At 37.2% G+C, this 26314-nt stretch overlaps 2 protein-coding genes across 3 annotated transcripts in view; one reads left to right on the forward strand and one right to left on the reverse strand.

Annotated features, from left to right (window-relative positions):
• The window catches only part of LOC129280625 (transmembrane 9 superfamily member 4-like), a 48653-nt gene that overhangs the window by 10470 nt on the left and 11869 nt on the right, over window positions 1-26314 (forward strand). For both annotated transcript variants that reach the window (XR_010296301.1, XM_064112385.1), the window contains exons 3-14: window positions 1460-1609; window positions 3218-3327; window positions 4966-5068; window positions 9179-9237; window positions 9800-9939; window positions 15742-15897; window positions 16544-16611; window positions 17148-17280; window positions 17639-17720; window positions 18772-18847; window positions 19836-20015; window positions 26190-26269. Coding sequence is in view for 1 of the 2 variants with exons in the window: in XM_064112385.1 (XP_063968455.1) it covers window positions 1460-1609; window positions 3218-3327; window positions 4966-5068; window positions 9179-9237; window positions 9800-9939; window positions 15742-15897; window positions 16544-16611; window positions 17148-17280; window positions 17639-17720; window positions 18772-18847; window positions 19836-20015; window positions 26190-26269 (1337 nt within the window). In the remaining variant the exon portion in view is untranslated. The remainder of the gene's footprint in view (window positions 1-1459; window positions 1610-3217; window positions 3328-4965; window positions 5069-9178; window positions 9238-9799; window positions 9940-15741; window positions 15898-16543; window positions 16612-17147; window positions 17281-17638; window positions 17721-18771; window positions 18848-19835; window positions 20016-26189; window positions 26270-26314) is intronic.
• Window positions 22609-23622, reverse strand: LOC135157205 (3'-5' ssDNA/RNA exonuclease TatD-like). The gene has a single exon (XM_064112121.1). It carries the CDS (start codon window positions 23620-23622, stop codon window positions 22609-22611), a length of 1014 nt encoding a protein of 337 aa, XP_063968191.1.

Genomic DNA, 26314 nt, shown 5'->3' on the forward strand with positions numbered 1-26314 from the left:
GATTTCATGATTTCATCAAAGTTAATTTTATGTCATTGTGCCAGATCTCTATAGATCTACAATTAGCCATGGTTTTACACACTTTCTCGTGAAATCGGTGTTTACTAGATTATTCATTTTATCTGTAATACAATTTGGTAATTGACCATACACTGTTGGGCTGGTTTTCGTGATTGGTTGAATCACATAATATACTATACTTCATGTACATTACAATGATCATAATGTCAAGATCATTTGCCATAATATTCAACACAGTTCAGTTTACTTTTCTCTAGAGATCACAATTCCCATGATTATGTACAATTTAATCAAAGTCCCTTTATCCTGTTTTCCAAGTCACAAAAGCCTCTGAATGTCCATCTGCAGTACCGGTATGTGACATGCACATATTCTTGAACTTGCCCTTACTTAGTTTAGACAGTGAAAAATTCATCTAAATTTCAAGAGGTATTAGATAAAATTTAGGTTAATCAATGTGGTAACCACTGCTTGAAAGTTTGTAAGTCTATGATTCTCCATTTTTTGGCTGGTACATTTGTACATGTACTGTACATTTTTGGCATACCTGTAGTTGTGTAAGATTCAGAAAGCATGCCACATGTACTGTACATCTATACGATACCAGTAGAAATTAGCTTCAAACACAGCTTCTGGATTTTCATGGTGTCAAATTCTCAAAGACTAGCGGCAACATAATGGGAAAGCAGCTCTGCAAGATATGGGGTCCATCTACATCTACATGTAATTCATAATATTGTACTAACAAATTTATACAACCCAATCCAAAATAGAATTTAGACTTAGGGTTTGCAGAAAAGTCTATGATAAAATATCAAAATTCACAGTTCATTTTTTGGGCACAGTATTCTAAGAAATCAAGTGTCACAGTTCATTTTTGGGCACAGTATTCTAAGAAATCAACTGTCACAGTTCATTTTTTGGGACACAGCATTCTAAGAAATCAAGTGTCACAGTTCATTTTTTGGGCACAGTATTCTAAGAAATCCAGTGTCACAGTACATTTTGGGGCACGTACAGTGTACATTTTTATATGTAATGTGCAAAAATGTCAGATATTGATCTGAACTTGTTTACTACATATATGAATTTTCTTTTTTTTTGGTCACATACACCACTATTTGGATCTTCTTATTTACAAGGCCATCCAATGCCATGGCCGCTCTTCCAGATATTTGTAGAATTAAGGCCAAAATACATGTAAGATGCCCTTTTTACCTGTGGCCTTGGTGCCCTTTAATTTGGTAATCCAGGCAATGTGTCTCGTTGAAAACTACATTTTATGGTACTATTGATGCCCTGTTTGATGCCTTACATGTCCACTAAAGTGAGCACTGCCATCCCTTTCCTTTATAAACAGTGCTTCCTAAAAAAAATTGGTCTTGCCCCTTTGAATTCTTAATTTGAACCCTTTATTTCAATTTCTCAATTTTCCCAGGGAGTAAAGCTGACAAGTACAAAGACTCAGCTACCCTACGAATACTACTCCGTGAAACTGTGCCCTCCAGTCGCCGGCAATATTGTCCATGAATCAGAGAATCTTGGAGAAGTGTTGAGAGGAGATAGGATCGTCAATACAAACTATATGGTAAGTCACTGTTTTTGTCAAATAATTAAAGCCTTAAGGGACCACCAATTGTCTATGAGCAAATCCAAAACATGTGGGAAATAGAGCTTGGAATGTCTAATTTTCCCTCCCTTCATAATAAATCTATTCAAAATCATACTTCTACAATTTATCTTCCCTTCATGTAATTTGGATTACATACATGTACATTTAATGGAATGTGTACAATACAATGCCTGGTTCTACACATATGAGCAAAAAAAAGGATGTGATTCACTCCAATATTTATAGTGCTCAATGTAGATCTACATGTACACGTAAACTTTAATGAAAAGTCTCTCACATTTTTTAAATCACATGTGCTTGAAGTTATTCCCTACCCTGAATTTAACATTATACTATGCTTGACATACATGTAGGAAATCTATGTTAACACGTGGCAGTTGCAGGTACCTATGTTATTCAGCCAGGGTTTCAATGGTTGAATAACTTTCAATTACTCGTAAATATTGACATAAGGCTTCAGCAGTGTAATTGTGGTACACTGTACGTTCAATTGTTTAAAACTGAATAAAGAGGTCCATGTATGAGATCTGTTTGGTGGATGGGGCATAAGACGGGGGAAAAGTGGGTGTGGTTTTATACACTGTAGATGGATGAAGTTTACTACAGTACATGTACATGTAGTTGTACATGTAAGCTACTATTAAGTCTCTTTTCAATTGGTCTAATTCCTGCATGTACTGATAGAACTGTTCAATGTAGATTGTCGAATGCCGCCCATTTGACCTACTGTCTATAGATGCAAATACCCATAGTTTTGGGGGACCCTGACCTGGAACTTGTCAGTGCTCATAAGTTGACGGATGCATTTACCATCGTACATTACTATTTCTATTTTACTGATGACCACCAGTGATTATTTGGTAGGGACTGATGACCGCTAAAATAAAAATAAAACATAAGAAATTCAATATCACCAAATACTACATGTACATGAATATCAAGCACTTTCTAGGACTTATGTGGAGTGTAGTGGCCCAGTGGATAAGTCTCCGGACTTTGAAACAGAGGGTCGTGGGTTCAAACCCCAGCCATGGCATAGCTTCCTTCAGCAAGGAATTTATCCACGGTGTGCTGCACTCGACCCAGGTGAGGTAAATGGGTACCGGCAGGAACTAATTCCTCAAAAAGCTGTGTGCACCTGAATATATAGCGGGGGTAATAATAAAAGCAGGGCCCGCTGGGAGAACAGTTTCCTGAACTGAAGTGGCTACCCTGGGTAAATATACTGTTATTATTATTATTATTATACTTTCTTCAACATGTAGATCCCTTTTATACCTGTATGTACAGTATCAAAGCTTCATGTTCCTTTGACCACCCAAGTAGAGAATACATGTATGGAAAAATGAGTACCGAACAGGATTTCTTAATTTTCTTGCTTGAATATACATGTACATGTATCGGCCTGTAACATTATAATCCATGTGTGTGGTCAATGTATTTTTGTTTTGTCTGTTTGTGACTCTTAATACCCCACTTCTGAAATGTAACAGAGTAACTAAAAGCCACAAACCATTATATATGTAGATCGATACTAATGTATCTTATTTTTTTCTTGTATAGGTCAAGATGAAGACTGACCACAGTTGTTTGGTTCTTTGCGAGGTAGAGTTCGACAAAAAAGAATTGAAGACGCTCGTCGACAGGATCAAAGAAGATTACAGCGTTCATTTGTGAGTACACACACTGGGAATAATTGTTTTGGTATCGCATGGCAATTTATTCCAGATTTTTTAAAGACTGCTACAAAAAAAATTGTTTGTGGAGCAAATTTATTTAGGACTGTACAGACTTCAGTTGATTGATACATGTAGCGTTTCTCTTATGACCAAAAATGCTAATCAAATTTGGCATGGCAAAATTAATTCCAGATACAGTATTTTGGGTGGGATTCTCACTCTTGTAGCAGTGGTTTAGTTTATTCCTCTGGTTATATGTTTAGAGTCACCAAGTCTTAATATGAAACAGGCTTTAATTAGAGCATTTGTTTCCAGAATAAGAAGGGTACCAGCTTATAAACCGGTTATGGCATGCATTACATACATGTATTAGAATGTACATGTGGGTGTACATAAATGTATGTTCATTGTAGGTCACTGTGTGCTAAAATGAGAGATAGGGTGAGGGAGGGGCCAAAAAAGGGGTGGGGACACTAGCGTACCTAAGGGGGGGGGCAGACTGCCCCCCTGACGAGTCACAACTGATCTAGGGGACGTTCCCCCCCCCCTGTTGAGAAGCAAAATTAATAATTTGTAATGTAAATTTAAAAAGAAAACCGACGTGTGCCCCCGTCTTTTGAACTTGAAGCCCCCTTTTTTTTCCTTTTTTTTCCTGGTACGAAATGTCCTATATTTGCGGTTGAAGACCTATTTTTTTTTTTTTTTTTTTGCTTGTCAATTTTTTCGCGGACGAAATATCCTCCAAAAATTTTGCCCCCCCTTTGGAAAATCCTGGGTACGCTGCTGGGTGGGGAGATTGTGGAATTATCTCCTTTTACATCCCCTGCACCCCTCCCCCTCTATTATTAATTTCCTGTATGTTTTATACACAACCACCATGCCGATATGCACCAGTTTGCCTACCCAACACCGTTGGGTGCCCTTCCCCATAAAGAATTATTAAAGTATTCCACATAATTGCTGAAGTGTCCAATCTTCAATTTGTTGTGTCTTTGAGTATAGTAATAACAGGGGCATGCATCAGCTTCATATGTATTTCACATTTAATTGAATGTAATCTGCATAAAAACAACACTCCAGCAGATGATATTGATTCTTATGATATTGATCTTGCTGTTGGGATAGAAAGAAACAAAAATAGGTGGGTATATTGTATGTTACACATAAATTATTAATCAAGCAGAAATGTCTTCCATTTGATGTTGCATACATCAATAGTGGCTTCACCTTTTTTAAGAGAGAAAGATACATGTAGGTTGGAGATGGACATGATTTGTTAATTAAATACTAAAAATGTAAAATGCCAAAAAAATTGTATGTATGTCACCACCAGTAACTACATGTCCTGCCCAAATTAAAAAAATGTGCTTTTGAATCTGTGGTCTGAAAAAATGTATTCTGAAACTGGAGTGGGCTAAGCTTTCATACATTACATACTATGTATTTTAATATTTACTTAGCATTTTGTCATTGGAACATCCTCATATTAGGGTTAAGACCCCTCCCCCTTCCCTAGCCCCATTGATTTCCTGAGGGTAGGGAAATTTGTTGTTGTCTGAAAAGCATATTCGTGTATACATGTATGATTGTACTCTTTATTCATTAATTTCTAAAACTTGACTTTCTGAACAGGATTTCAGACAACCTACCAGCTGCTACTAAAATTCAAATAGATAATGAAGATGAGTTCCAGTATGCTCATGGCTACAAGCTGGGTTTCGTCGCTAACAAAAAGGTGAGAAGTGCAGTATAAACTAATTCTAGCTCTCAACAATGACCAAATGTTCCTGGATGTAGTATAGCACTTCTTGAATTTGCCATTCACTTTTTGCACTGAACTAGAAATTCTACTTCCTGTTCGGTTATGTGTGACCCAACAACTTCCAGTCTACCCTTACCATCTAGGTAGCGCTAGTCTAGTCAGGTTTGCTTTCGCACCTTCATCTCATTCTAATCTTACATTCCGAGGAGGTATCAGAGTGAACCTTGCTACTTGGTGTTATCCCTCTTACTGAAGGCCTATACTACATTCATGCTGGGTCACATAAGTAAATGGCATGAGCTACATCCAGTAAATTTTAGTTATTTTGGGGGTCAAAAGTGAGAATTGAATGAGTACATTCAGTGGGCTGGGTCAATGAGGCGAAGGGTCTGGGTCAATAAGGCAGGGGGTCTGTGAGGCCGAGTGTTACCTTTGTTTGTCTATGTACATCAAAAGATTTTCCGCTTATTAGCCTGATCTTGAATGTAAACTGAAATATATACACTCTAGCAAACGCTATTGTAATTTTTCACCAAATAGAAGTCAGCCATGCATCTTTGGGGCATGTTTTGACTATTCAAAGCAAGGGTTGGATGATTGAGCTCAGCAGAATATAAATTTTGATGTCGATAAACGTAATACTTGACCCCGTGTACCCTTGGCCTCGTGAGAAGACCCCCCCCCCCATGTAGTAATGGTTAGCATGCATTGTTCTTGGTTTATAGTGAGAAAGAGACAATCCCCTTTGGTATAAAAAAATGCAATCGGTCAACAACCGTTTTGTCTACTTTCCATTTGGTCTGATCCCACATGGTCTATTCAGAGTTCATTTACAACCAGTTTGTCTGTTAACCAGCCAATTCACCATTTTGTCTTATTTCCAGTTTATAGGCTATATGCACTTTTGTCTAATACCAACTTCGTCAAACACCATTTAGTCGATATCGTTCATTGGTGAACTGAACTTTTTATTTTGTTTGACAAAATTCAAAATAACTAGAGTTTAATTCGTCATGCGGACGAATTAGGTGGTCTGTCATGATTTTTCATTCAGTGTCGGCTAATGTTGTATGGAATGAATCACTTAGATATGATTGATAATCTTGATCACAGACATCATAGGAATAAATTTTGACCATTGCTAAATGTGATTATTAATATGGTGATGACAATCGCGGATGATTATAATGATGGTGGTGATAATGCAAAACGGTAAATACGAAATGAAGTTTGGAGCACGTAAAACGCCTTAAAAACTCCTCAAAATTTTCAGACGATTTTACCAAAATTGGTTTTCCAAAATTGCGCAATGAAAGGCGCCTTCATTTTCACAGCAGCTAATTTTTAATCGACAGTACTTAAATGTTTTTTATGCAAAATCTTTTGAAAAATTCTTTGTACTGTCAGCAATTTTTAAAAAAATTTCAAGCAAGAATTTTTACAATATCAGTGGGTATGAATTTCACAGAATATTTGAAAATTCATAGGTGATACTTTTTGAAAACTAAAATATCTTTGATATTTTCATTCAAAATTTCTGCTAAATTTCAATAATCTTTAATGAGAAGTTTCACAATGCTACAATTTCACAGCATTCACTTCAATACAAATCAGTGATGTATTTGATAAAAGAATTAAGTAGAATTTTTGGAGTAAATGTTTGCAAAATTTCTGCAAATTTCTAAACATTTCACATAATATTTTCCGTCAAGAATTTTCAATATCCATATTTCAATTGTGTAAGACTTCGGCATTTACTTGAAAATTATTACTTGATGATTTTTGCTGAAAAACGTCAGGTAAAAGATTCAAATACTAGCGATTTTCCGTAAAATTTCGGGAAAATGTGTAATTAACGAAATTGCAAAATTTTTCATTTCATAGAAGGTACCTGAAAATTTGTTATACGTAAAAGTTAGTAAAAATGACATTTAAAAAAAATCCAGGAATTTCCGCAAAAAGTCCGGAATGAAATTTTTTTAACCCAATAGCGTCTCAATATAGCAGTGTTTCCTAAACAAATGCATAAATGATGTTGTACAATGTTAAAATTACCCCTTAAAAGGTTCAGGCAAAATTTCAAAAAATGTCCTACATAAAAAACCGCAAAGCAAGGTGGTTTGAAATTTTCAGAAAGACCGTACAATTGTTGATAAAAAATGTCCTTAAAAATTTCTCAAAAATTAGGTCCAGAAAAAATTTGAAAAAACTTAAAGGGGAATCCAGCCTTGGCCATAAAATGTTGTGTTGGGAAGGAGAAAAATAAATCAAACAGAATGGTGAAAGTTTGAAAGAAATCGGACAAGCAACAAGAAAGTTATAGCTGTTTTAAAATTGAGATCACTAATACTATGTAGATTTCAAATTGGCAACTGGGGAAGTAACTTGTGACAAGAGGCAAGGACAACTTTCCCATAGGCCATGTACTTTATTATCAGGATTTGTGGTTTTCTCCTAAGTACCCAATTCCCTGGGGCAGTAATCTAAATATAACCCAGGTAGTATATTGTTTTATGTCCTCATGAAAGAAAAATATAATTTGAAATAAAACTTTCAGGGAAAATGACATTTTAGCCACAATATGCATTGGAGTACATGAAAGAGTAGTCCTTGCCTTACATCACTATGACATCCCATATGCGGCCAATTTGAAGTCTCCATGGGTATAGTGATTACCAATATTTACAACTTTTAAAAATTCATAACTTTCTTGTTGTTTGTCCAATATTGTTCAAACTTTCACCTATCAACTTGTCCGATTTTTCTTTTCCTTATAAAAACAAGTTTTCATTTGGGTTGGATTCCCCTTTAAACAAGTCATAACACATTAATGCTGTGGTCAAAAGTGAAAATTATTCAACGTTATTTGTAGAGAAATGTCTTCACTACATCATATCAAAATTTGGGAGAAAACTGACCAGTAACAACGAAGATACAATCAAATACGTTGACGTATGTTGCAAAAATATGTAATTTTCACCAATAACTTAATTTTGACGTAATTATGAAATTTCCAAATAAGATATTGACTATATCCAAGAGTGAGGAGAAAGTTGGGGGTCAACGGACTCCCTGAAGAGCTACAGTGAGTTTTATATAGGCATATTTTTGCCCATTTATGACTTATTTTTGTGAGTTTGCACGCGCGAGTAATGCAAATTTGAATGGACGCACATTCCCGTATTATTGGTTGTAAGAGGCTGAGTGAGGTATCAAATTAATCAGAAGATAATGGACAATGGACAGACATAAAATAGATGGTGACTTGAAGATGCATGCCGATGGTAGGTGCAAGAACGCACACGCATACCTGTGCACGCGCAAATTCTTGACATGCTCAAAATGACCTGAAACGTACCCAAACTTGACCACGGTCGATTTGGGGAATTTTAAAATTTTGACGCGCGCGTACGTGCGCGTCGTGACCTTTGCATGACCTCTGATGACATGTCCTGATGACCTGTCACCTGAACTTGATATGATGCAAATATGAATGATTTTTTATGATTAGTTGCGATGATATGATCAATCATTTAATTTTACAAAATGGCGCCTAGATGACCTCATCATAATTTGATAACCTTGAAAAGTTTCGTTTCCCATGTCCATAATGATGTCCATACATGACATGAAAATCAAGAAAATTGACATGCCCGATTTTGAGATAAAGTGGGACAAAGATTTGGCAATAAAAATAAAGAAAATTCTGACGAATATAAAAGGTGATCTGTCATATTCATGACAGACCACCTAATTAGTACACGTAGTGTATAAACTAGACCGTCTGGGCCTGAGATTAAGTGAGAAATAGACTATTAGTGCAAGTTTTGTGTAGACCGAATGAGTTTAGTCCATGTGGTATTAGACTATTTGAGAAGTAGACAACTGTTTGTAGATCAAACATTGTATAAGTCATCCTTTCACAGATGATTTAAAATAACCACCCCCCCTATCATTATGAATACTCAATAAAACTTCTGTTTGATAATAGACTTCCAACAAAATAGCTCAGTTTTTTGTATTTTTTTCAAATACAAGTCAATGATTATTCATTCATGTATATCGTGTTTGCTTTAAATTCAGATTTACTTGAACAATCACCTTGAATTGGACATGAAATCACATAAACTGACACCCGAAGGGTAAGTGGATAAATCATATACAATGGGAACCTTTGAACTACATGTATATAAAAAAATGATTTTTTTTTTTAAATTTATGTCCCTTGTCATAATTTACTTTCCCAGTTGCCAATTTGAAATCTACATAGTCTTAGGGATCTCAATTTTAAAGCAGCCATAACTTTCTTATTGCTTGTCCGATTTCTTTCAAACAATTCACCATTCTGTTTTATTTACTTTTCTCCTTTCCAAGACAACATTTTATGACCAAGCCTGGATTCCCTTTAATGTTTTGAGGGGAAAAGTACCTTTCCATAGTATAGCCTCCCTGCTCTAAAGATATCAAACTTTGAGGGCTGGGGAGCATTTCATCAACATCAATGTCCAACAAGTTGTCAATTCTGATGACTTTCCTTCATTTTAATTTTCTAAGAAACACTTACTATGGTAACTATCAGATAAAACAGGACTTGTCGGATAAAGCATCGGACACGTCCGTCCATGAAATGCTCCCCTGTAAGCTATAAAATCAGATTTTGTTGTTAGTTTTATTATAATGATAATATTGATGTTACTGTTACAGGGAAGAGTATCGTATTGTCGGCTTTGAGGTGCGTGCTCGTAGTTTGAAGCATGAAACGGGTAAGAAGTCTGAAGACGAGTGCGTCGCACCACCCCCGGAACAAGACCCTCCCGCAGAAGCTATGGAAATAACAGAAGGAGGTAAGTCACTTGTTAAAAAAAAGATATTGAAAAAAAAAAACTATTTCTCTATTTATATCAGATTTATTTTGAGCCTTTTTTTGCACTTTTTATGTACAAAAGTATAAGAAATTTTACAAATTTAGTTCTTGTCAGTGCTATTCAGCTCAATTTATTTATGGCCAGTTGGCCACTCACATTTTACTTAGCTTTAATCCATCAATGCTTGTAGGACTGTGCTCCACACTCTCAATTTCAATTAGTTGCAAATGGCAAGACAGAAAATCCATTACTCAAAGTCTTACACAAAAGTAATAACCTTCCAGTGATTATCAAGCCAATGATTAAAAGAATTTACAAAAGGTGCTGAAACCACATTTTCTAGTATACTGTTCCAAGCAACGTTCTCGCCAGGTTCATTCTGACGCTTGGCGGCGCGAAGCGATGATACGCAAGCCGCGCAGCGGCCTTGGTGCGTGCGAAGCACGCACGGGGGGAGGGTTGCGGGAGGGTTGCGGGAGGGGGGTGTCCCCCCTCCCACGCGGAGCGCGGTAGCTATCGAAAATATCAATATCGACGAGCTTAGATTGCTGCTAAATGCACCACATTTTATGTCTATTTAATGCTTCTCCGGCCACACAGCCGTAACGGTTGCGCGAATTGCGATCGATTGAAACAGAAAGGCAAGTACTGATGAAAAAGGTCAAAAGAAAAGATTTAAATTCAATCTCATTTTATACTTACAGTTTATAGATTTATTCACATCAATGACATCGATAATGTACTCCATACTTTCCAATGTCTAGATCGCTACGTCCTTAGAAAGTGCGATTCATTTTGTGAATGCGTGTCAATGACCGACTACATCTACGGACCGCATGCACGCCGCGCCACGCCCTTACTCAATCCAAAAATTGTTCCGACTTTGTTTGGAAGCCTCGGAAGAAAACTTCCGAGGCTTCCAAATAATGGGCATCGGTATTCATGAGACGATATAATTTGCATGTTTGTTTTGTTTTCAGATACTCACTGAAACTATAACTCTCATAATTAAGACTTCTGCTGATGATGTTTATACTAATAATATCCAATCAAGATTCGTTTATCACTGTCAATTATTGCTATGTTCATTTGTATTGTTCTATACTCGCCTATAAAATAATGAATGTGTCCATCACGAGCGGGAGAAATATTTTTAGTCATTCATCATACTTTAATATTACGATTTTGTTCTTATTATAATTAATTGCGATTTAAATTTTTTTTAAAGTAAAGCTTAATTGACAGGAAAGTAGATTTATACTCACTGTCAATTATTGCTATATGTTCATTTGTATTGTTCTATACTCGCCTATAAAATAATGAATGTGTCCATCACGAGCGGGAGAAATATTTTTAGTCATTCATCATACTTTAATATTACGATTTTGTTCTTATTATAATTAATTGCGATTTAAAATGTTTTGAAAGTAAAGCTTAATTGACAGGAAAGCAGATTTGTATTTTTAAATAATGCACTATGTAGGCCTACAAATACAGCGTGCGTGAAAGAGAGGAAGAGGGGGGGGGGGGTTGTAGCTAGGATGGTCGAAGGGGGAGCGCGAAAGGGGAGAAGTCGTGGCGTGGACAATGACAAGGGGATATTGAGATCGTACGTGTGTGTGGGATTGGTGAAGAAGTCAATATTCGAAGCGAATGCATATTTATATACATGTCTATACTACTACTGATGATGACGGCTGAATAATCTTTCTTTACATGTATATTTTGGCGATTTTAAATTTTAAAAATATTCTCTTGCACCATGAGTGGGAAGATCGAGGTACGTGATTCAATAAATTGCATCAGTTTTCAAGTTACAGAAATTCACGAACAGATTATCAAAATTGAAAAAAAAAAGAGTCAGAAAGATCTTTTTATAGCCCCCATCCAGCGTAAACAACATGAAGAATATTTGAGGTCACGAAACCAGCTGATTCGCATTCATACAACAGGTTAACAGGTCACGCACATGGTACACAGTCATTCCAAGGGCGGGAATTCGGGGAAACCCGTTTTCAAGCACAATGATTGGCTCAACCCAAAAAGTGAATACTAATTAGATCACGTGCCATCGGCTTTGGGGCGTCTCGTTCACATTCCAACTCATTTCATAAATATAATCCACTCGCAGTAATTAGGCTAACGACGTTGTAAAGATAACTCTATATATAAAACACAATTCCGATATAAAACATATATAACGACATAAGTGAAATTGAAAAATTCATCCAGCGATATTCAAATTATACTAGCGACTCATGTGGGCGTGGGCAAACGAGAAATACATATCCTCTAAAACGTTCACACATATCAACTTCAATAATTCGTACTTGAAATGCAGGGGCCGCGGAAAGGTCTTGAAAGTGGGGGGGGGGGGGGGGCTGACCATCATGCAAAAAACGCAATCAGGTGGTCCTGTTTTTGTACACGGTTTTGGAAAAAAAAGTGGGGGAGCTGAAGCCCACCCAGCCCCCCCCCCTTGTTTCCGCGGCCCTGAAATGAATATCTGTGAATGAATTGTCAATTCCACTTTGTTGAATGTGTACTTTTATTGAAATCTATTGAATCACATATGGAAAAGTTTGGGGTGGAAATTCGCATTTGCTCAAAATGACCGGGTTCCGCGGGTCACCGACGTACGCCGCCCGCTTCATGAATTATTCATGAGCTCTCCGGTCCAATGCGCACGCCAGCTTACGAAACTACGATACGGACGCGTCCATTATGGAAAATGGGTAAATTATCGTAAAATCTACATGCATACAGAACACTGTAGGCTTGATGTTTATGGCATTTTTTTTCGTTTTTTTTTTTTTTTTGTGGGCAGATCTACATGTAAATACAAAAGTTGTTTATGTTGTTTCTGCATATTGTTATGTGATTATTTTGGTATTATGACAATTTTTATATTTCTTAAGATTTGGCATGAATCCCCCCGTAGACACAAATGGTGCTATCCAACCTCTCTTTGTACAGTTATGAAAATGGGCGATCCTGAGCCGACATTGTAGAAAAAAGCACAATTCTCCTCGTTCTGTTCTTAACAATACATATAAATGAAAGTTTCAGACTCTTTGCAGTCTTATGTCACTAGATCAAAATCCAATTTAGCTAAATACCCGAAGTAAACCTCAAATGTTGTCTGATTTTCCGAGAATGTCAGGCCGCGCTAAATGTAAAATCCACCATGATGAAACTCAGACGTCTTGATACGTCATGACCCGGTATGCTAATGAGGGCAGAGATCGCACTGACGGCTGATTGGGTGAACAAATGAAGGGGTCTTAGTTTTTCTTTATTTCCGTAGACAATTTTTAACCAATCAGCATCATTCTTACATGTATTGTAGAGAAATATATTCTGCACAGATTGGCGGGAAACCGGCTTTCGTACGATGTTTGGTTCATGAGATACAGTCTTTGACAGACCGTTCCACCTCGACACAGCGTGTGCAAACAGGGAAATTTACGTGTAATAATACGCAAATCTGGTGTGGGAGAAGCTCAAACATGTGTTTTATAAACGGCAATTCCGTGGAGCCTGAATCTCTAATTTCTTTAAAATTTTGTATTATCATAAAAAAAAGGTGTAGAAAATAGATTTCCACTCAACCGAGCTTCGTAGGAATTTTACTTTTGAGTCAATTCACATTTCGGCCCCATTACAACATAATTTCGTATCTAGAGTGCCATAGCTTCTGTACACGTACGCGCGTTCGGTCGCTGCTCGGGAGCAAATGCGACTACTTTTCCATATGGTACCCCTCCCGACCAAGTCCAAGGGTTGATTTTCCACTCGCCATAAAGATCATGCAGCCACAATCACAGTAGTCACATCCATAAAAGAATATTGATTTAATTCGCTCCGAACATTGACTTCTTTTCGCCAATCCCCTCCCCCACAAAGTCACAAACATCCCATCATTTTCATTTACATTGCCCACGACCACCTCCCATTATTCTCTTTCTCCTTTACACAAATTAATTTCAAATAATATTTTATTTTAAATCGTAGTTGTTACCGGGAGTTGTTAAGCAATTGTACAACAAATTCATGAAGCATTCACTGTAATGACTAAAAACATTTCTCAGGACGGTGACAGGTGCGTTCATTATTTAATTGGCAGGCAAAGAGTAATAAAGAACAATACAAATGAAAATACACTGTACGTATAACTCACATTAAAAAATTAGTCGTAATATGATAAAAAGCGTGAATAAAATTAATAAAGATTATTACTTATGAAAATTATAACAGATTCAATGAATATCTGAAGAAAAAAAAACCATTCAAATCGGTTTTGGATCCCATCTAATTTTGGAAGACTCGGATAGATTTTGATGCCATGTGCGATTTGTATTATGTATGTGGCCATGGCGAGCGCTAGTGCAGTGACACAGAACTTGTTAGACACACCGTCGCGAAATTAATCAACACTTTCAAAAGATCGATGTAGAGATCAAGACTTTGGAAATTATGGAGTAAAATTGGAATATGAATGTGAATAATCATTTTGCTGTAAGTAAATGAGTTGGACATTATATCAATCCATTCCTGTGGCTGTGGCTTTGTCATTATTAACGTGATCTTTTAATAATTTTCTCAATTCGTTCTACGGCAGTGTCATCAGAAATGCATTCAATGAATTTGATGTAGCTATAATACGGCTGGGGCCTGGGACGAGATGAAACTAAATTTCGATCGAATTTTTATATTATTTTTTGACACACTTTACTTTTGACAAAATAAATGACAATATCAACTGAAATTCGTAACATCTAAATTACATTGCCCAACCCAGTAACCCACGGTACCCCTCTCTTCTCACTTTATTTTTGAGCGTATTTTACTACCATTTTAAAGACGTAAATAATGAGAGCAATGCGATACGCAAATGCGAGGTAAACATCTTCGCACTTCCCACATAAGAGAGAGAGAGTTAAATTGGGCCTCGAGTCGAGGTCGTATCGTATACAGCATAGTAGCGAAGCAAAGAAATCCCGGGAAGAAATCGTGGAAGAAATAATCGACAAGTTTATTTTAGGATCTGAAAAGCAGATTGTTTTTATTTTAAATATATTATTCAGTTTTTTGTGTGGATCTATAGGCCTGTTTTACAGTTGTCGGCCACGGTTGTCGGGGAAGTTCACGGTTGGCGGATTTGCCCTGAAAATTTTCGGGGTTGTCGGCGCCCGCCAACCGTGACGCGTGGTAGCGAGAACGTTGGTTCCAAGAACTTATTACTCGATTTGAAAAGAAGAACCTCCCTACATAAAGCCTTGCATACTGCTTCTCAAGTTTCTGTGTATGGCCTCTAGTCCTCCCTTTTTACTGCGAACAAGCAGATCTATGCCAGAGTCAGTACAGTGTATCATGCATTAACTTTAATACCCCTGGATATAGACGAAAGAATTCACTGAGTCACTGTATAGCACACATTTTCCTTGTTATGTAATTATTTTTGTTCTGGTATTTCAAAATTTACCTATAGATATTTTGTGATCCGGTCACTTTCCACTTCACATCAGGTGATGAACAGACCATAGCATTTTCATACCAAGACCCATTATTGCATATAATTTTTTTTTCTGGTTCTCGTGTTAAAGAAATTTAGTGAAATTCCCATAATCCATTCACTTTCCATTTAATATCAGGCCTTAAACAGTCCATAGCGTTTTCATAACATGTCCCATTCATTGCACATAACTGTCATTCATTTATTATTTTTGTATTGGTATTTAGAAATTTACTGATATGCCCATAATCCATTCAATTTCCTAGGCGATAAACAGACCATAGTGTTTTCATACGGCGTTCACTGGGAGGATAGTGACATCGTCTGGGCTTCACGATGGGACACCTATCTGGCCATGAGCGATGTCCAGATCCACTGGTTCTCAATCATCAATTCACTTGTGGTTATCTTCTTTTTAGCTGGTAAGTTAATTTTGTTGAGGTATTACTTTGAGATGGATTTGCTGAAAAACACATATTTCTATTTCAAGTTTTCAGGTTTCAAATTAATAACCAATCATAAGAAAGAAATACAAACATATTATTTGTGCAAATGCGATACAAGTAAAATGAAAGGTTGGGACCCCTCGGAAGCAATGCTTGTGAATCAGGGCCTAGCAGTATAACACATGTTTTTTCTTCTTTTCTTTTTGCTACTGCTGCTGCTATTTTGGGGGTTGTTGGTGGTATTTTAAAGGAAAATTATATTGACGTTGATATGAAAGGGTAATTACTATTTATAAAACTACTTTTTTCTAAGAGAGGATCGTGAAATGAGACCTTTATTTCATTTTGTATGAAATGTAAGATTCCTTGGATGAATTACGTATAATTAGTGTAGACATCTGTAATTGGTCATTACATTTATATGTAAATATGTAATCTAAACCTAGTACATCCATGCTTTTTTTTTTTTGGGGGGGGGAGGGGGAATGTGTGAAGATCAGACATTGGTTACTAAATAATTTTTCAATTAATGCTCAAGAATTGTGGCATACACATGGGGCGGGGGATTGATTAATCACCAACATTTTCTTATTTTTATGTTGACAAATTTATTTTTATTAAGGTATTTTGACCATGATCATGATCAGGACACTCAGAAGAGATATTGCAAGATACACTGATGATGATGGGGTAAGTAGTTGGTCCCACAAACGTGGCTAGCTTCAGTAGACCCTTAAAAATATACAGAAATGATGCCTTTTCATTCACAGTGAGCATATGCACGCTTGAATCATTGTGTGTGACTAATGTGCAACTATTCCATTTCATTGCTTTTTCAATAATTGTTGATGAGGGCTCTCTTCAAATGTGGGCTCTTTTCAAACTCCAGTAGTGTTTAATTGTTTTTTAATCCCCTATAGCCGGGGACGTGGGCTCTTTTTCATCTTGAACAGTTCATGGATCATCGAGTGAACCAAGAATCAATGTACAGCAGACCTTAGTGGGGCAGAGCTGAGACATTGTGTTTCTCTTTAAATTTTGTTGTGTCAGTGCAGGAACGCCCTTCGCACCAAACTTCCGGCACCTCGCCTGTGCAGAAACGTCCTTATGAACACGACTCAGGACTTAGTGTGGTGCTAAGGGCGTTCCTGCACCGACATGACGTTTTATTCTGTTCTTTTATATCCCTTTTGTTTCAATTTATCTTCAAACCCTTTATTTTACAGGAGGACACGACTGAGGAAACCGGTTGGAAACTGGTTCATGGTGATGTCTTCAGACCCCCTAGATACAAGCAGCTCTTAGCAGCTCTGGTAGGCGCTGGGGTGCAGATCCTTAGTATGGCACTTATAACAATCGGTAAGTCATGCCCATATTATAACTGGTGTGTTAAAATATTGTATCTCAAACTTTTACAATTTTGGTGGCAGCTCTGAAAAAGATCTATTTTAGTTAGAAATATGGTGATGGTGGGAACATCATATTGTCAAAAAACTTTCTCCTAATCCCCACAAAGGCTTACAAATTACAAGCAATTTAGTCTATGAGGGTCAATCATTATGCCTTGTATGAAATTGTTTCTTCTTAGTGCTTTTTTAAATCATTATCACTATTATAATTCTGAATATAATCCGTAGTTATACGATAGTAAATGGAAGAAAATAAATGTTCAATGTAGTTTTAATTTGGATTGTGTCTTTTATTGATTTATTTTCAGTGATTGCTATGTTTGGTATGCTGTCTCCTAGCAGTCGAGGAGCTTTGTTGAATGCTGCCCTCTTCGGCTTTGTCTTCTTTGGGTAAGTAAAATGTTGAATGTTTTCATAGAGTCAAGTCCACCCCAATAAAAATGTCAATTTAAATAAATAGAGACAAATCAAACAAGCGCCATGTTGAGGATTTCATCAAATTTGGGTGTTAAATAAGGAAATTGTTGAATTTTGACATTTCTCTTATTGTCATTCACCAAACAATGAAATTATATGCCCAGCATTGGTGATATTTAAATGAAAGAGCTAATAATGTGAGAAACTATATATTTTGTATTTCAGTAAATGGTTGTGATATGTATGCGCACCATCATAGTATGCTTTTAACACCCCCTCCCCCTTTTTGGTTGTTTAATGTACTTTGCTATGCTAGTTTACACACATTCAAATAAATATTAATCAAGATTCATGTTATGCCCTCATGTCACTTATTTGTGTTATTCTCTGAGAGACTGATCAACCACAGTGCACTAAACACCATGGCCCGTATTCTGAAGCCAGGTTTAAATTAGACCACGGTCTAACTCTGTGTTAAAATTATGGGAAGCCAAAAGTTCAAAAATTCCGTTTATATTGTATATTTATTATGTTTACTATTTTGTTTCCTTTTGCTTTCATAATGAAGAAAAATACTTCAGTTATCATTCCCAGACAATTATGAACAATTTGGGTGTCATATGAGTTAATAAATTGAATGTGTGCTGTTAGGGATTTGTGCTCCAATTGGCTCTCCATAGTTAAACGACAACTTTAAACCAGGGTTTAATTTAAACCCGAGTTCAGAATACGGGCCTATGCATTTATCAAGGTGTTTTCTCTTTCAAAGTGATTACAATCTCATTTATAAACTATATTTTTCCTTGAAGCCCCTAGTTCTACTAATCCTTATTCTTCCATAAAGTTTTGATTAAAAGATAATTCTTAATATTATTGAATTATCACTCCTGATGCTCTCTATTTGCTTATAACAATGAAAAGTAGGTTGCCACCCAACAGAGAATATTAGGCCTGTTGTGATAATGGATAGGGCATGCATTATGAGACACATGCATTAAAATGTTCTTTTATTTGGTGTTCATAGTGTGTTTGCAGGTTACTTCTCTGGAAGACTTTACAAGACAATGAAAGGCACAAGATGGACCACAGCTGGCTTCATGGTAGGAAAATTACTTGACTGTGATGCTTATACTAATTTCAATTCAATTCAATTTGGTTTGTTGTATAATCGTCATTTTTTTAACAGTCCATACAAAATACATAAAATAAATAAATATTTGCAAATTAATGAAATGTAACCAAATAAGAACTATCAAAATAATGACAAAGTAGCATAAGTGGTACAATGAAATCAAAGTTTATATATTTGCACATCAGTATTTACCCTTGGAAATGAAATTAGGGGAAAAACAAATATGAGCAATGAAAAAGTATAAAAAGATTAAATAGAATGACTAAAACTTTGGGGATTATATAGTGTGTCCGACAAAAAAGGAAACCTGTATTCAGAGATGGTTTTTACAATTATCAAATATGTTTTTACTATTTGATACTTTTGGTAAGAGTGGAATCTCATGTTTAATTTGAGACCAACAGCTTAGGAAATTATTCACGCAAGGCAGATTACAAACAACAAATATCTGGGCTTATCAGAAACGATTAGCACAGAAACTCATGTGTTAATCTGAATGCACGCTCATTTTAGGGATCAGAGAGAGACACTGAACAAAGAATACAAAGAAATGCTAATGAGCCAATCGTCGAAGAAGCATGGTTGTCGTGTCACGAACCGATCTTGCCCAATTTTTCTGCGCAATCTGATTTTGACATTAAAATTTCAAACTCGTCTTGCTTACTAATGCGTGAAGTGTTTGTCACATATTAGGTATCAAAATGTAGAGGAATAATTGAATTTTATGATGATGTAAATGAAATATCATAATTAATTTGCCTTTGAAGAAAAAGGATGTTGAAAACCCTGGTTTCCTTTTTTCTGGGACGCACTGTACATGCAATGATAATGTTGACCTTGTTTTACAAAGAGTTGCCATTCAGATAGATTCAATCAAACTAAAATTGACGTTGTGAGCCATCTAGGGATAATATAATACATCGTGATGATGAATAATTTTTCTTTGTGTTTTACAGACTGCAACCATTTATCCAGCTATCATGTTTGGAACAGCATTCTTCCTGAATTTCTTCATCATGGGGAAGCATTCGTCCGGAGCTGTACCTTTCCCGACGCTACTAGCCCTGCTCTGTATGTGGTTCGGTATCTCACTACCCCTCGTCTTCGTGGGCTATTACTTTGGCTACAGGAAACAGGTATGGTGAATGAGAAAGGAAAAAAAAACAAGAATAACAAAATAAAATCAATTTAATCTACAAAGATTGAATCTAATACAGAGAAAGGAAAGAAAAAATACAACAACAAAATCAAAATCAAGTTAATCTACAAAGATTGAGTTTAATAATGAGAAAAGAAAGAAAATTATTCCCACAACAACAAATTAAAAATTAAATTAATTTAATCTACAAAGATTGAATTTAATAATGAGAAAGGAAAGAAAATAATTACCACAACAACAAATTAAAAATTAATTTAATCTACAAAGATTTAATCTGATAATGAGAAAGGAAAGGAAATAACTACCACAAAAAAAAAACAATCAATTTAATTTACAAAGTTTGAATCTAGCCCTATTAGCTGATGAGAATAAAAATGATGTAGAATCAGGGGATGTTTCACAAAGAATTGAGTATGATTTCATTTCCAGTTGCATGCTGTATCAAAAGCATCACCGCATTGGTCAAATTATGCTAAGAGGACGCACACTAATGCGTAATAATTTGATTGATTTGATTATACACACATATATATATATACATCATTTTCAACATTACATAACATTTATATTAGTATAATCATTCATATTATATATATACATGAGTGGAGCATCATAAGCTCTACGAGCTTGAGAAAGATGTTCCAAGAAAAATGCATAGATACATAAATTATACATTGGCTAAAAGAATAAATTCAATGATGCAAACATCAAATAAGAGGTCAGAGAAGAGCAAGAGAGATAGAGTGAGGGGTGAGAAACAGAGTGGGAGAGAGAGAATTGAATAGAAAGAGAAACATGAAGAAAGTACGAACAATATATAAAATACAAGACATCATGTTTTGAGAACGAAGACTCGTTGGTAAGGTATTTTGTATGTATAATAATAATCACAAACAATAGCCAAAAAAAAATTATGTATGTGTGGCGGTATATTATGTAACCATGCAATGGTAATACAACATATATGACATTATTATCAGCCTTGTGTTTCATATTTTGAAAGAAGGAAATTTTTAACTTGCCTCTTTAAAGAAATTTACGTGGGGAGGGTTTCTGGGGGGCATGGTCGCACGCACGGTCGCGCGTAGCTCTAGAGCAAAAGGTGTATAATCGCACTTCGCGCGGGCGACCAAGTTCCCCATATTCCCCCCAACCATAAAAATAAAGGGGAGATGAATTACTGACTCCCTACTGTCCTAATCACCCATGTATATACAGATATATGTATGAGGAATGGAACAAAAAATGTAACATTAAACCGTTACATATTGCGCCATCCTTTCAGAAATAACTTATTATGATGATATTAAGGAATGTAACATTAAACCGTTACATATAGCGCCATCCTTTCAGAAATAACTTATTATAATGATATTAAGGAATGTAACATTAAACCGTTACATATAGCGCCATCCTTTCAGAAATAATTATTATAATGATATTAAGGAATAAAACACTCGTCCCATATTCCTGAAAAGAACCAATTATTTCTCAGTATCTCGGAAATATAACGCAAACATATACTGAGGAATTTAGGTTTCTTTCCCTATCCTCGTGGGCACTGAGCATGCTCTCTGAAAACTTTTATTAAACCTATACATATATAAATATATATACGCATATATATATATATACGCATACAAAGCTGTGTGCGCTATGAACGCCTAGCTTAGCCGGGTAATATAGGAGCACCTTGAGCACCTAACAAGGTGGATACGTGCGCAATATAAATACCCTATATTATATGTCTTTATATTATAGGCTACTATAAGCATGTAGTTCATGCGGTGATCAGGATGTGCCTATCTATTATAAAGGACTATTTACACATACAAAAAAACATGGTTGGCCCCAAATCTCTATCCTCAAACTTTGGAGGGTAATAACTAAGTAATAAGCCTTGATTGGCCAGCAGACTTTAAAACTAAATTGAAGACCATATCGCCTGGATATTATTAAAGGAAATTTATCAATTCACCTGTGACGTCATTTGGCACAATGGTTGAAATAACTAAAAACTTTGTGTGACACAACTTGGCACAATATTGTCTTTGAAAAAACCAAACCTATATCCACTGGATATTATTGAGAGAAATTTATAAATTCACCTGTGACGTATTTTGGCACAATGGTTGGAATAACTACAATATCACCTGGATATGTTACTTTACATGCGACACAATTTGGCACAACATTTCAAAAACTAACTAAACCAATGTCCCTTGGACTTTATCGAATATAAGAGTCCGCAACCTTTACCAGTCCCTGAAGACTAAGGAGGGTCCGAAAGATGACAGCCAACAGACACTTTCCACTTGGGGATGTAAAATCTGGTCTAGTTCGGCCCGGTACGTTGGGAAAACTTCTCAGTCCTTCTCCACCACGATACAGAATATAACCGTTCTCCGGAGAGAGAAAATACTGCATCGCAGAAGAGAAGAACCTAAGACCCCTCAATTACATGGATAGGCTGTGACCTTATCTTTTAATTAACCTCCAAAGTAGGAAGGGCAAGATTTTGGACAGAAAAATAAAACATGAGACAGGGGCCACTAAAAAAATAAATAATACTACAGGCCATACAGTTGCTTAGCTTTGTAGGTGGTTTGGGCCATTATAGTGGCCAAGGGCTGTCCTTGCAGATTGGCTACCACCGCCCCCACATCACCCAGGCTTTCAGGTGAAGTCACCGTCATGTCTGGGCGAGGAGGAAGATGCGGAGCATCGGTCTCCAAAATCAGCCGATCCGCGGGAACGGCCCTCAGGCCTTGGATTTGATCCGTTGTAAAATAAGCTGCCATTCCCGCAATACCAAAATAACAATATGGAAAGGCAGCAGTCCATTTCCTAGCTTGCAGCGAGTCGCTAGAGAAATTGTGGAGGTGTACCCTCTGGAGGGGGGAGCGGTGCTTTTCAAGAAGCCGGCGGGCCAAAGTATGCGCCGCGTATGCCGTATTATTCTTAGAATCGCCCCTTAGGTGCAGTATGAGTACTCTTCCTTGGGTGCGCTGACCAAGGAGTCTCAAAAAGAGCGCCTCCTGGTCAGGCCACCACTGGGAGTTGACAGAAAAGTCAAAACCTAATTCACTTACACCTACCACTAAGGGATTTTGCAGCAATGCAACTAATCGCTCCCACTGGACCTCCGTATACTGTGAGGCCTGTTTAGGGTGTATTCCTACTGCTAATCTCCAGCACCCATCCCTCCTTGTGAAAGGGGGGCTGTGAGCCAGCACATGGAAGAGAAAGCTGGGGTCCATGAAGAACTCAGGGTCACAGAAGTTTAGGACCCCACCAACTATCTCTACCGGGTGCTTTGTCACCACGCTCTTCCCCTTTCTTTTATTGTACCAACCACACCTATCTGGGTGGAAATGACTATCGAACCCGAGTAGAGGCGGGGGATGGGAGCTAGGAGCAGGGGTGGGGGTATCCAATAAAGAGAAATCTTCTCTGAGGTAATTAAGGAGACCCCTCCCGCTCCCCTTACTACGGAAAGTACCGGGTTGAAAGGTACCGGGTGTAATGGGACCCTTACTGACCCTTGCAAACCCTCTTCCCCTCCCCATTCCTTTGGTTGGCATTTCATGGCAGGGGCAGGACCGGGAGTTTCTTTTAGGGAATTGGGCGAATCCCTGGATCCTGCCCTTAACCGACGCAACTTACGTAGCCACGTGCGTTTTCGTTTGCTGCCAGGGGGCGGGATCGGACCCATCCGGGCATCTATTTCCGCCTGCCAACTAGCCTCTGGGGTAGTAAACTAACTATATGGATTATGGCCTAGCTGGATTACGGTGATTTATACTCACCTTAATCCTGGGTCAGTCTGTCTCACGGAGAACACGGTTGAAGACTCAGATGTAGCTGTCTACGTTGGCCTCAGTGACTGGTAGCTGAACTTGGATAATAACTTGGAGTAACTTGGTATCTATGAATCGTCGTGTGAACTTGGCTGTATATACGTGATGAGCGGTGCGAGGGAAGTGAACTGTAGTACGGTGAACATGAAAATATAATATATATTTTCATGTTCACCGTACGAATGTAATAAAAAAATCATTTTTTTAATTTCAGATGAAAGATCTTACATGAACCTTTGCCCGCCTTAGGTATAGATATGAGGGTTTACCTTGACCCGTCGTTCAGTCCTTCTTATGATCTGAGCCTGGTAATGTCCTCGAAGTATCCATACATGACGAAGCTGCTGATGATGACCGATACGCGATGCGGGCGATGGCTACCACTAGATGTCCATGGCATTGACTCGACGTGTACTCTCACAAAGACAAACTCTGTACTCTGAAACTGACTGACTGAACTTTATAAACTGGGTCTGGGAAACTAACTTGGAAACTGACTGTTCGAATCCCACCATGGCCTAGCGTCCTTTGGCAAGGCGTCAATCCACAATTTGCCACTCTCCACCCAGGTGTTAAATGGGTACCCGGTAGGATGCGAAAGCCTATGTAGTATGCCTAGCAATAGAGTCTTAGAACTCTTGTTGGAATGCTCCCCAGGGAGTGGAGAAGGTGCATACATTGTATGCGGGCATGCAAGGATCCGATGACCGGGGTAATAATATATCTGTATAGCGCTTAGAGACGTAGTTCCGATGTGTTAAGCGCTATATAAATGCGGAATATTATTATTATTATTAAATTTTTTGTTCGGCACGAATGAATATAAATAGAAAGAGAATTCCAAATGTCAGGGCCAGTATGTCGATTAGATCTATGGGCAAGAGCTGTTCTTGGGTTTTCTAAATGAATATTTGAGAGGTTCGGGTTGGATAATTATGAATAGATGTATTGAAACGGAACATAATAAGATTGCGCATTAGATATCATGTGCGCGTTAGCACTAAGCATGACTTTAAGTCATACTTAACTCTTTGTGAAACACCTCCCTGAGGGTCCCCTCTCACAAAGAGTTATGATAGTTTAGTTAATTCTTTATTAAAAAATCACCCCCGTCAAAACCGACGGCCGGCCTAAGAAGGCCTATGAGTGATGACATCAAAAAGTATAAAAGTCACATACAGGAAAAGGAAATCATAAGGTATTCACAAAGTAAACTTAACATTACAGGTATAAATAGCACCTTAAAAAAATGATTGATCTGATCAATCTTACATGTTAATTATGTAGAAAGACAGCGATGCCACCATCTAGATTGCATATAACCATTCAAGCATTTTCCAAATATGATTTACATGTATATCAAATTGTTTTATTTTCTCAGTAAAAACCTTATATATAATGCATTATTTGTCTTGGCAAATCAGTGTGTTCGTCTTGGTTTCCAAAGGAAAATTGTGTACATTTCCTATCTGAAGAATCTTGACATTGATGGTTTTCCATAGTTGAGATTGTACAACGCCTACTTACATGTAGCTTGTTGTATGCGAGAAAATGGGAAGTTGAATGTCAAACATTTGTACCGTTGCACACACGATGTACCATCCAAAATGTACCGTTGCACGGCTTTAGGAGGTGACGTCACAATACGATTTAATTAATTGCGCTCAGTAAAAATGAAGGTGCAAGTATACGCGTATAGCCTGCTGGCTAAATGCGCAATGCTGCCCAAGGTCATGTGCGCTTGTGGGATTTTGCTTTTCACTCAATATTTTTGCTCCCTTTTCATAGATTACTGCAGGGAAAAACTCTTGTTTTTTCATATTTTCGCTAGATTCCGAGGCGTTGTACAACACAAATAGCGAATATTCGTATTCGTGCAATGGTGCGAGATTTCGCATGAATAGAGCATCTTTCTTTCACCTCATGCGAAATCTCACACCATCGCACTCCTGGCTATTCACTATTTGTATACTGATCAAATCCATCCATCACAACTCTTTGTAAGGTGGACCCAGTTGTGCGTGAAGTAGGGAAAAAAGTACAAACGGCTTTATGAAACACCACCATGTCATCTGTTAGTGGGATTTCATGTTAGGAGGAAATCAGAAAACCGTTTAATGTAATCAATGACATGACTCCAGTTGTTCGTATATAATCAACAACACAAAAGAAGTTGTTTGATGAACTGCTGGTATACATCATAGCATTAAACCATAAACCAGCTAATACATAGCAGACCTGGCTCTTTAAGGGTTGATTTTATATATACGTATTGTTTTTATTTGTTTCAGCCGTATGACCATCCTGTAAGAACCAACCAGATTCCAAGGCAAGTTCCTGAGCAAGTCTGGTACATGAATCCATTCCTCAGGTAAACATTTTTTATTTTGTACTTCACGATGATGATGATGATGAT

This window comes from Lytechinus pictus, chromosome 17 (genome assembly GCF_037042905.1).
Source record: "Lytechinus pictus isolate F3 Inbred chromosome 17, Lp3.0, whole genome shotgun sequence".
In the NCBI taxonomy this organism is placed as follows: Eukaryota; Metazoa; Echinodermata; class Echinoidea; order Temnopleuroida; family Toxopneustidae; genus Lytechinus; species Lytechinus pictus.

What these genes read in the sequence shown, in the direction of transcription:
- LOC135157205 (XM_064112121.1), bottom strand. Translation starts at nt 23,622, where the DNA reads ATGCCAACCAAAGGAATGGGGAGGGGAAGAGGGTTTGCAAGGGTCAGT.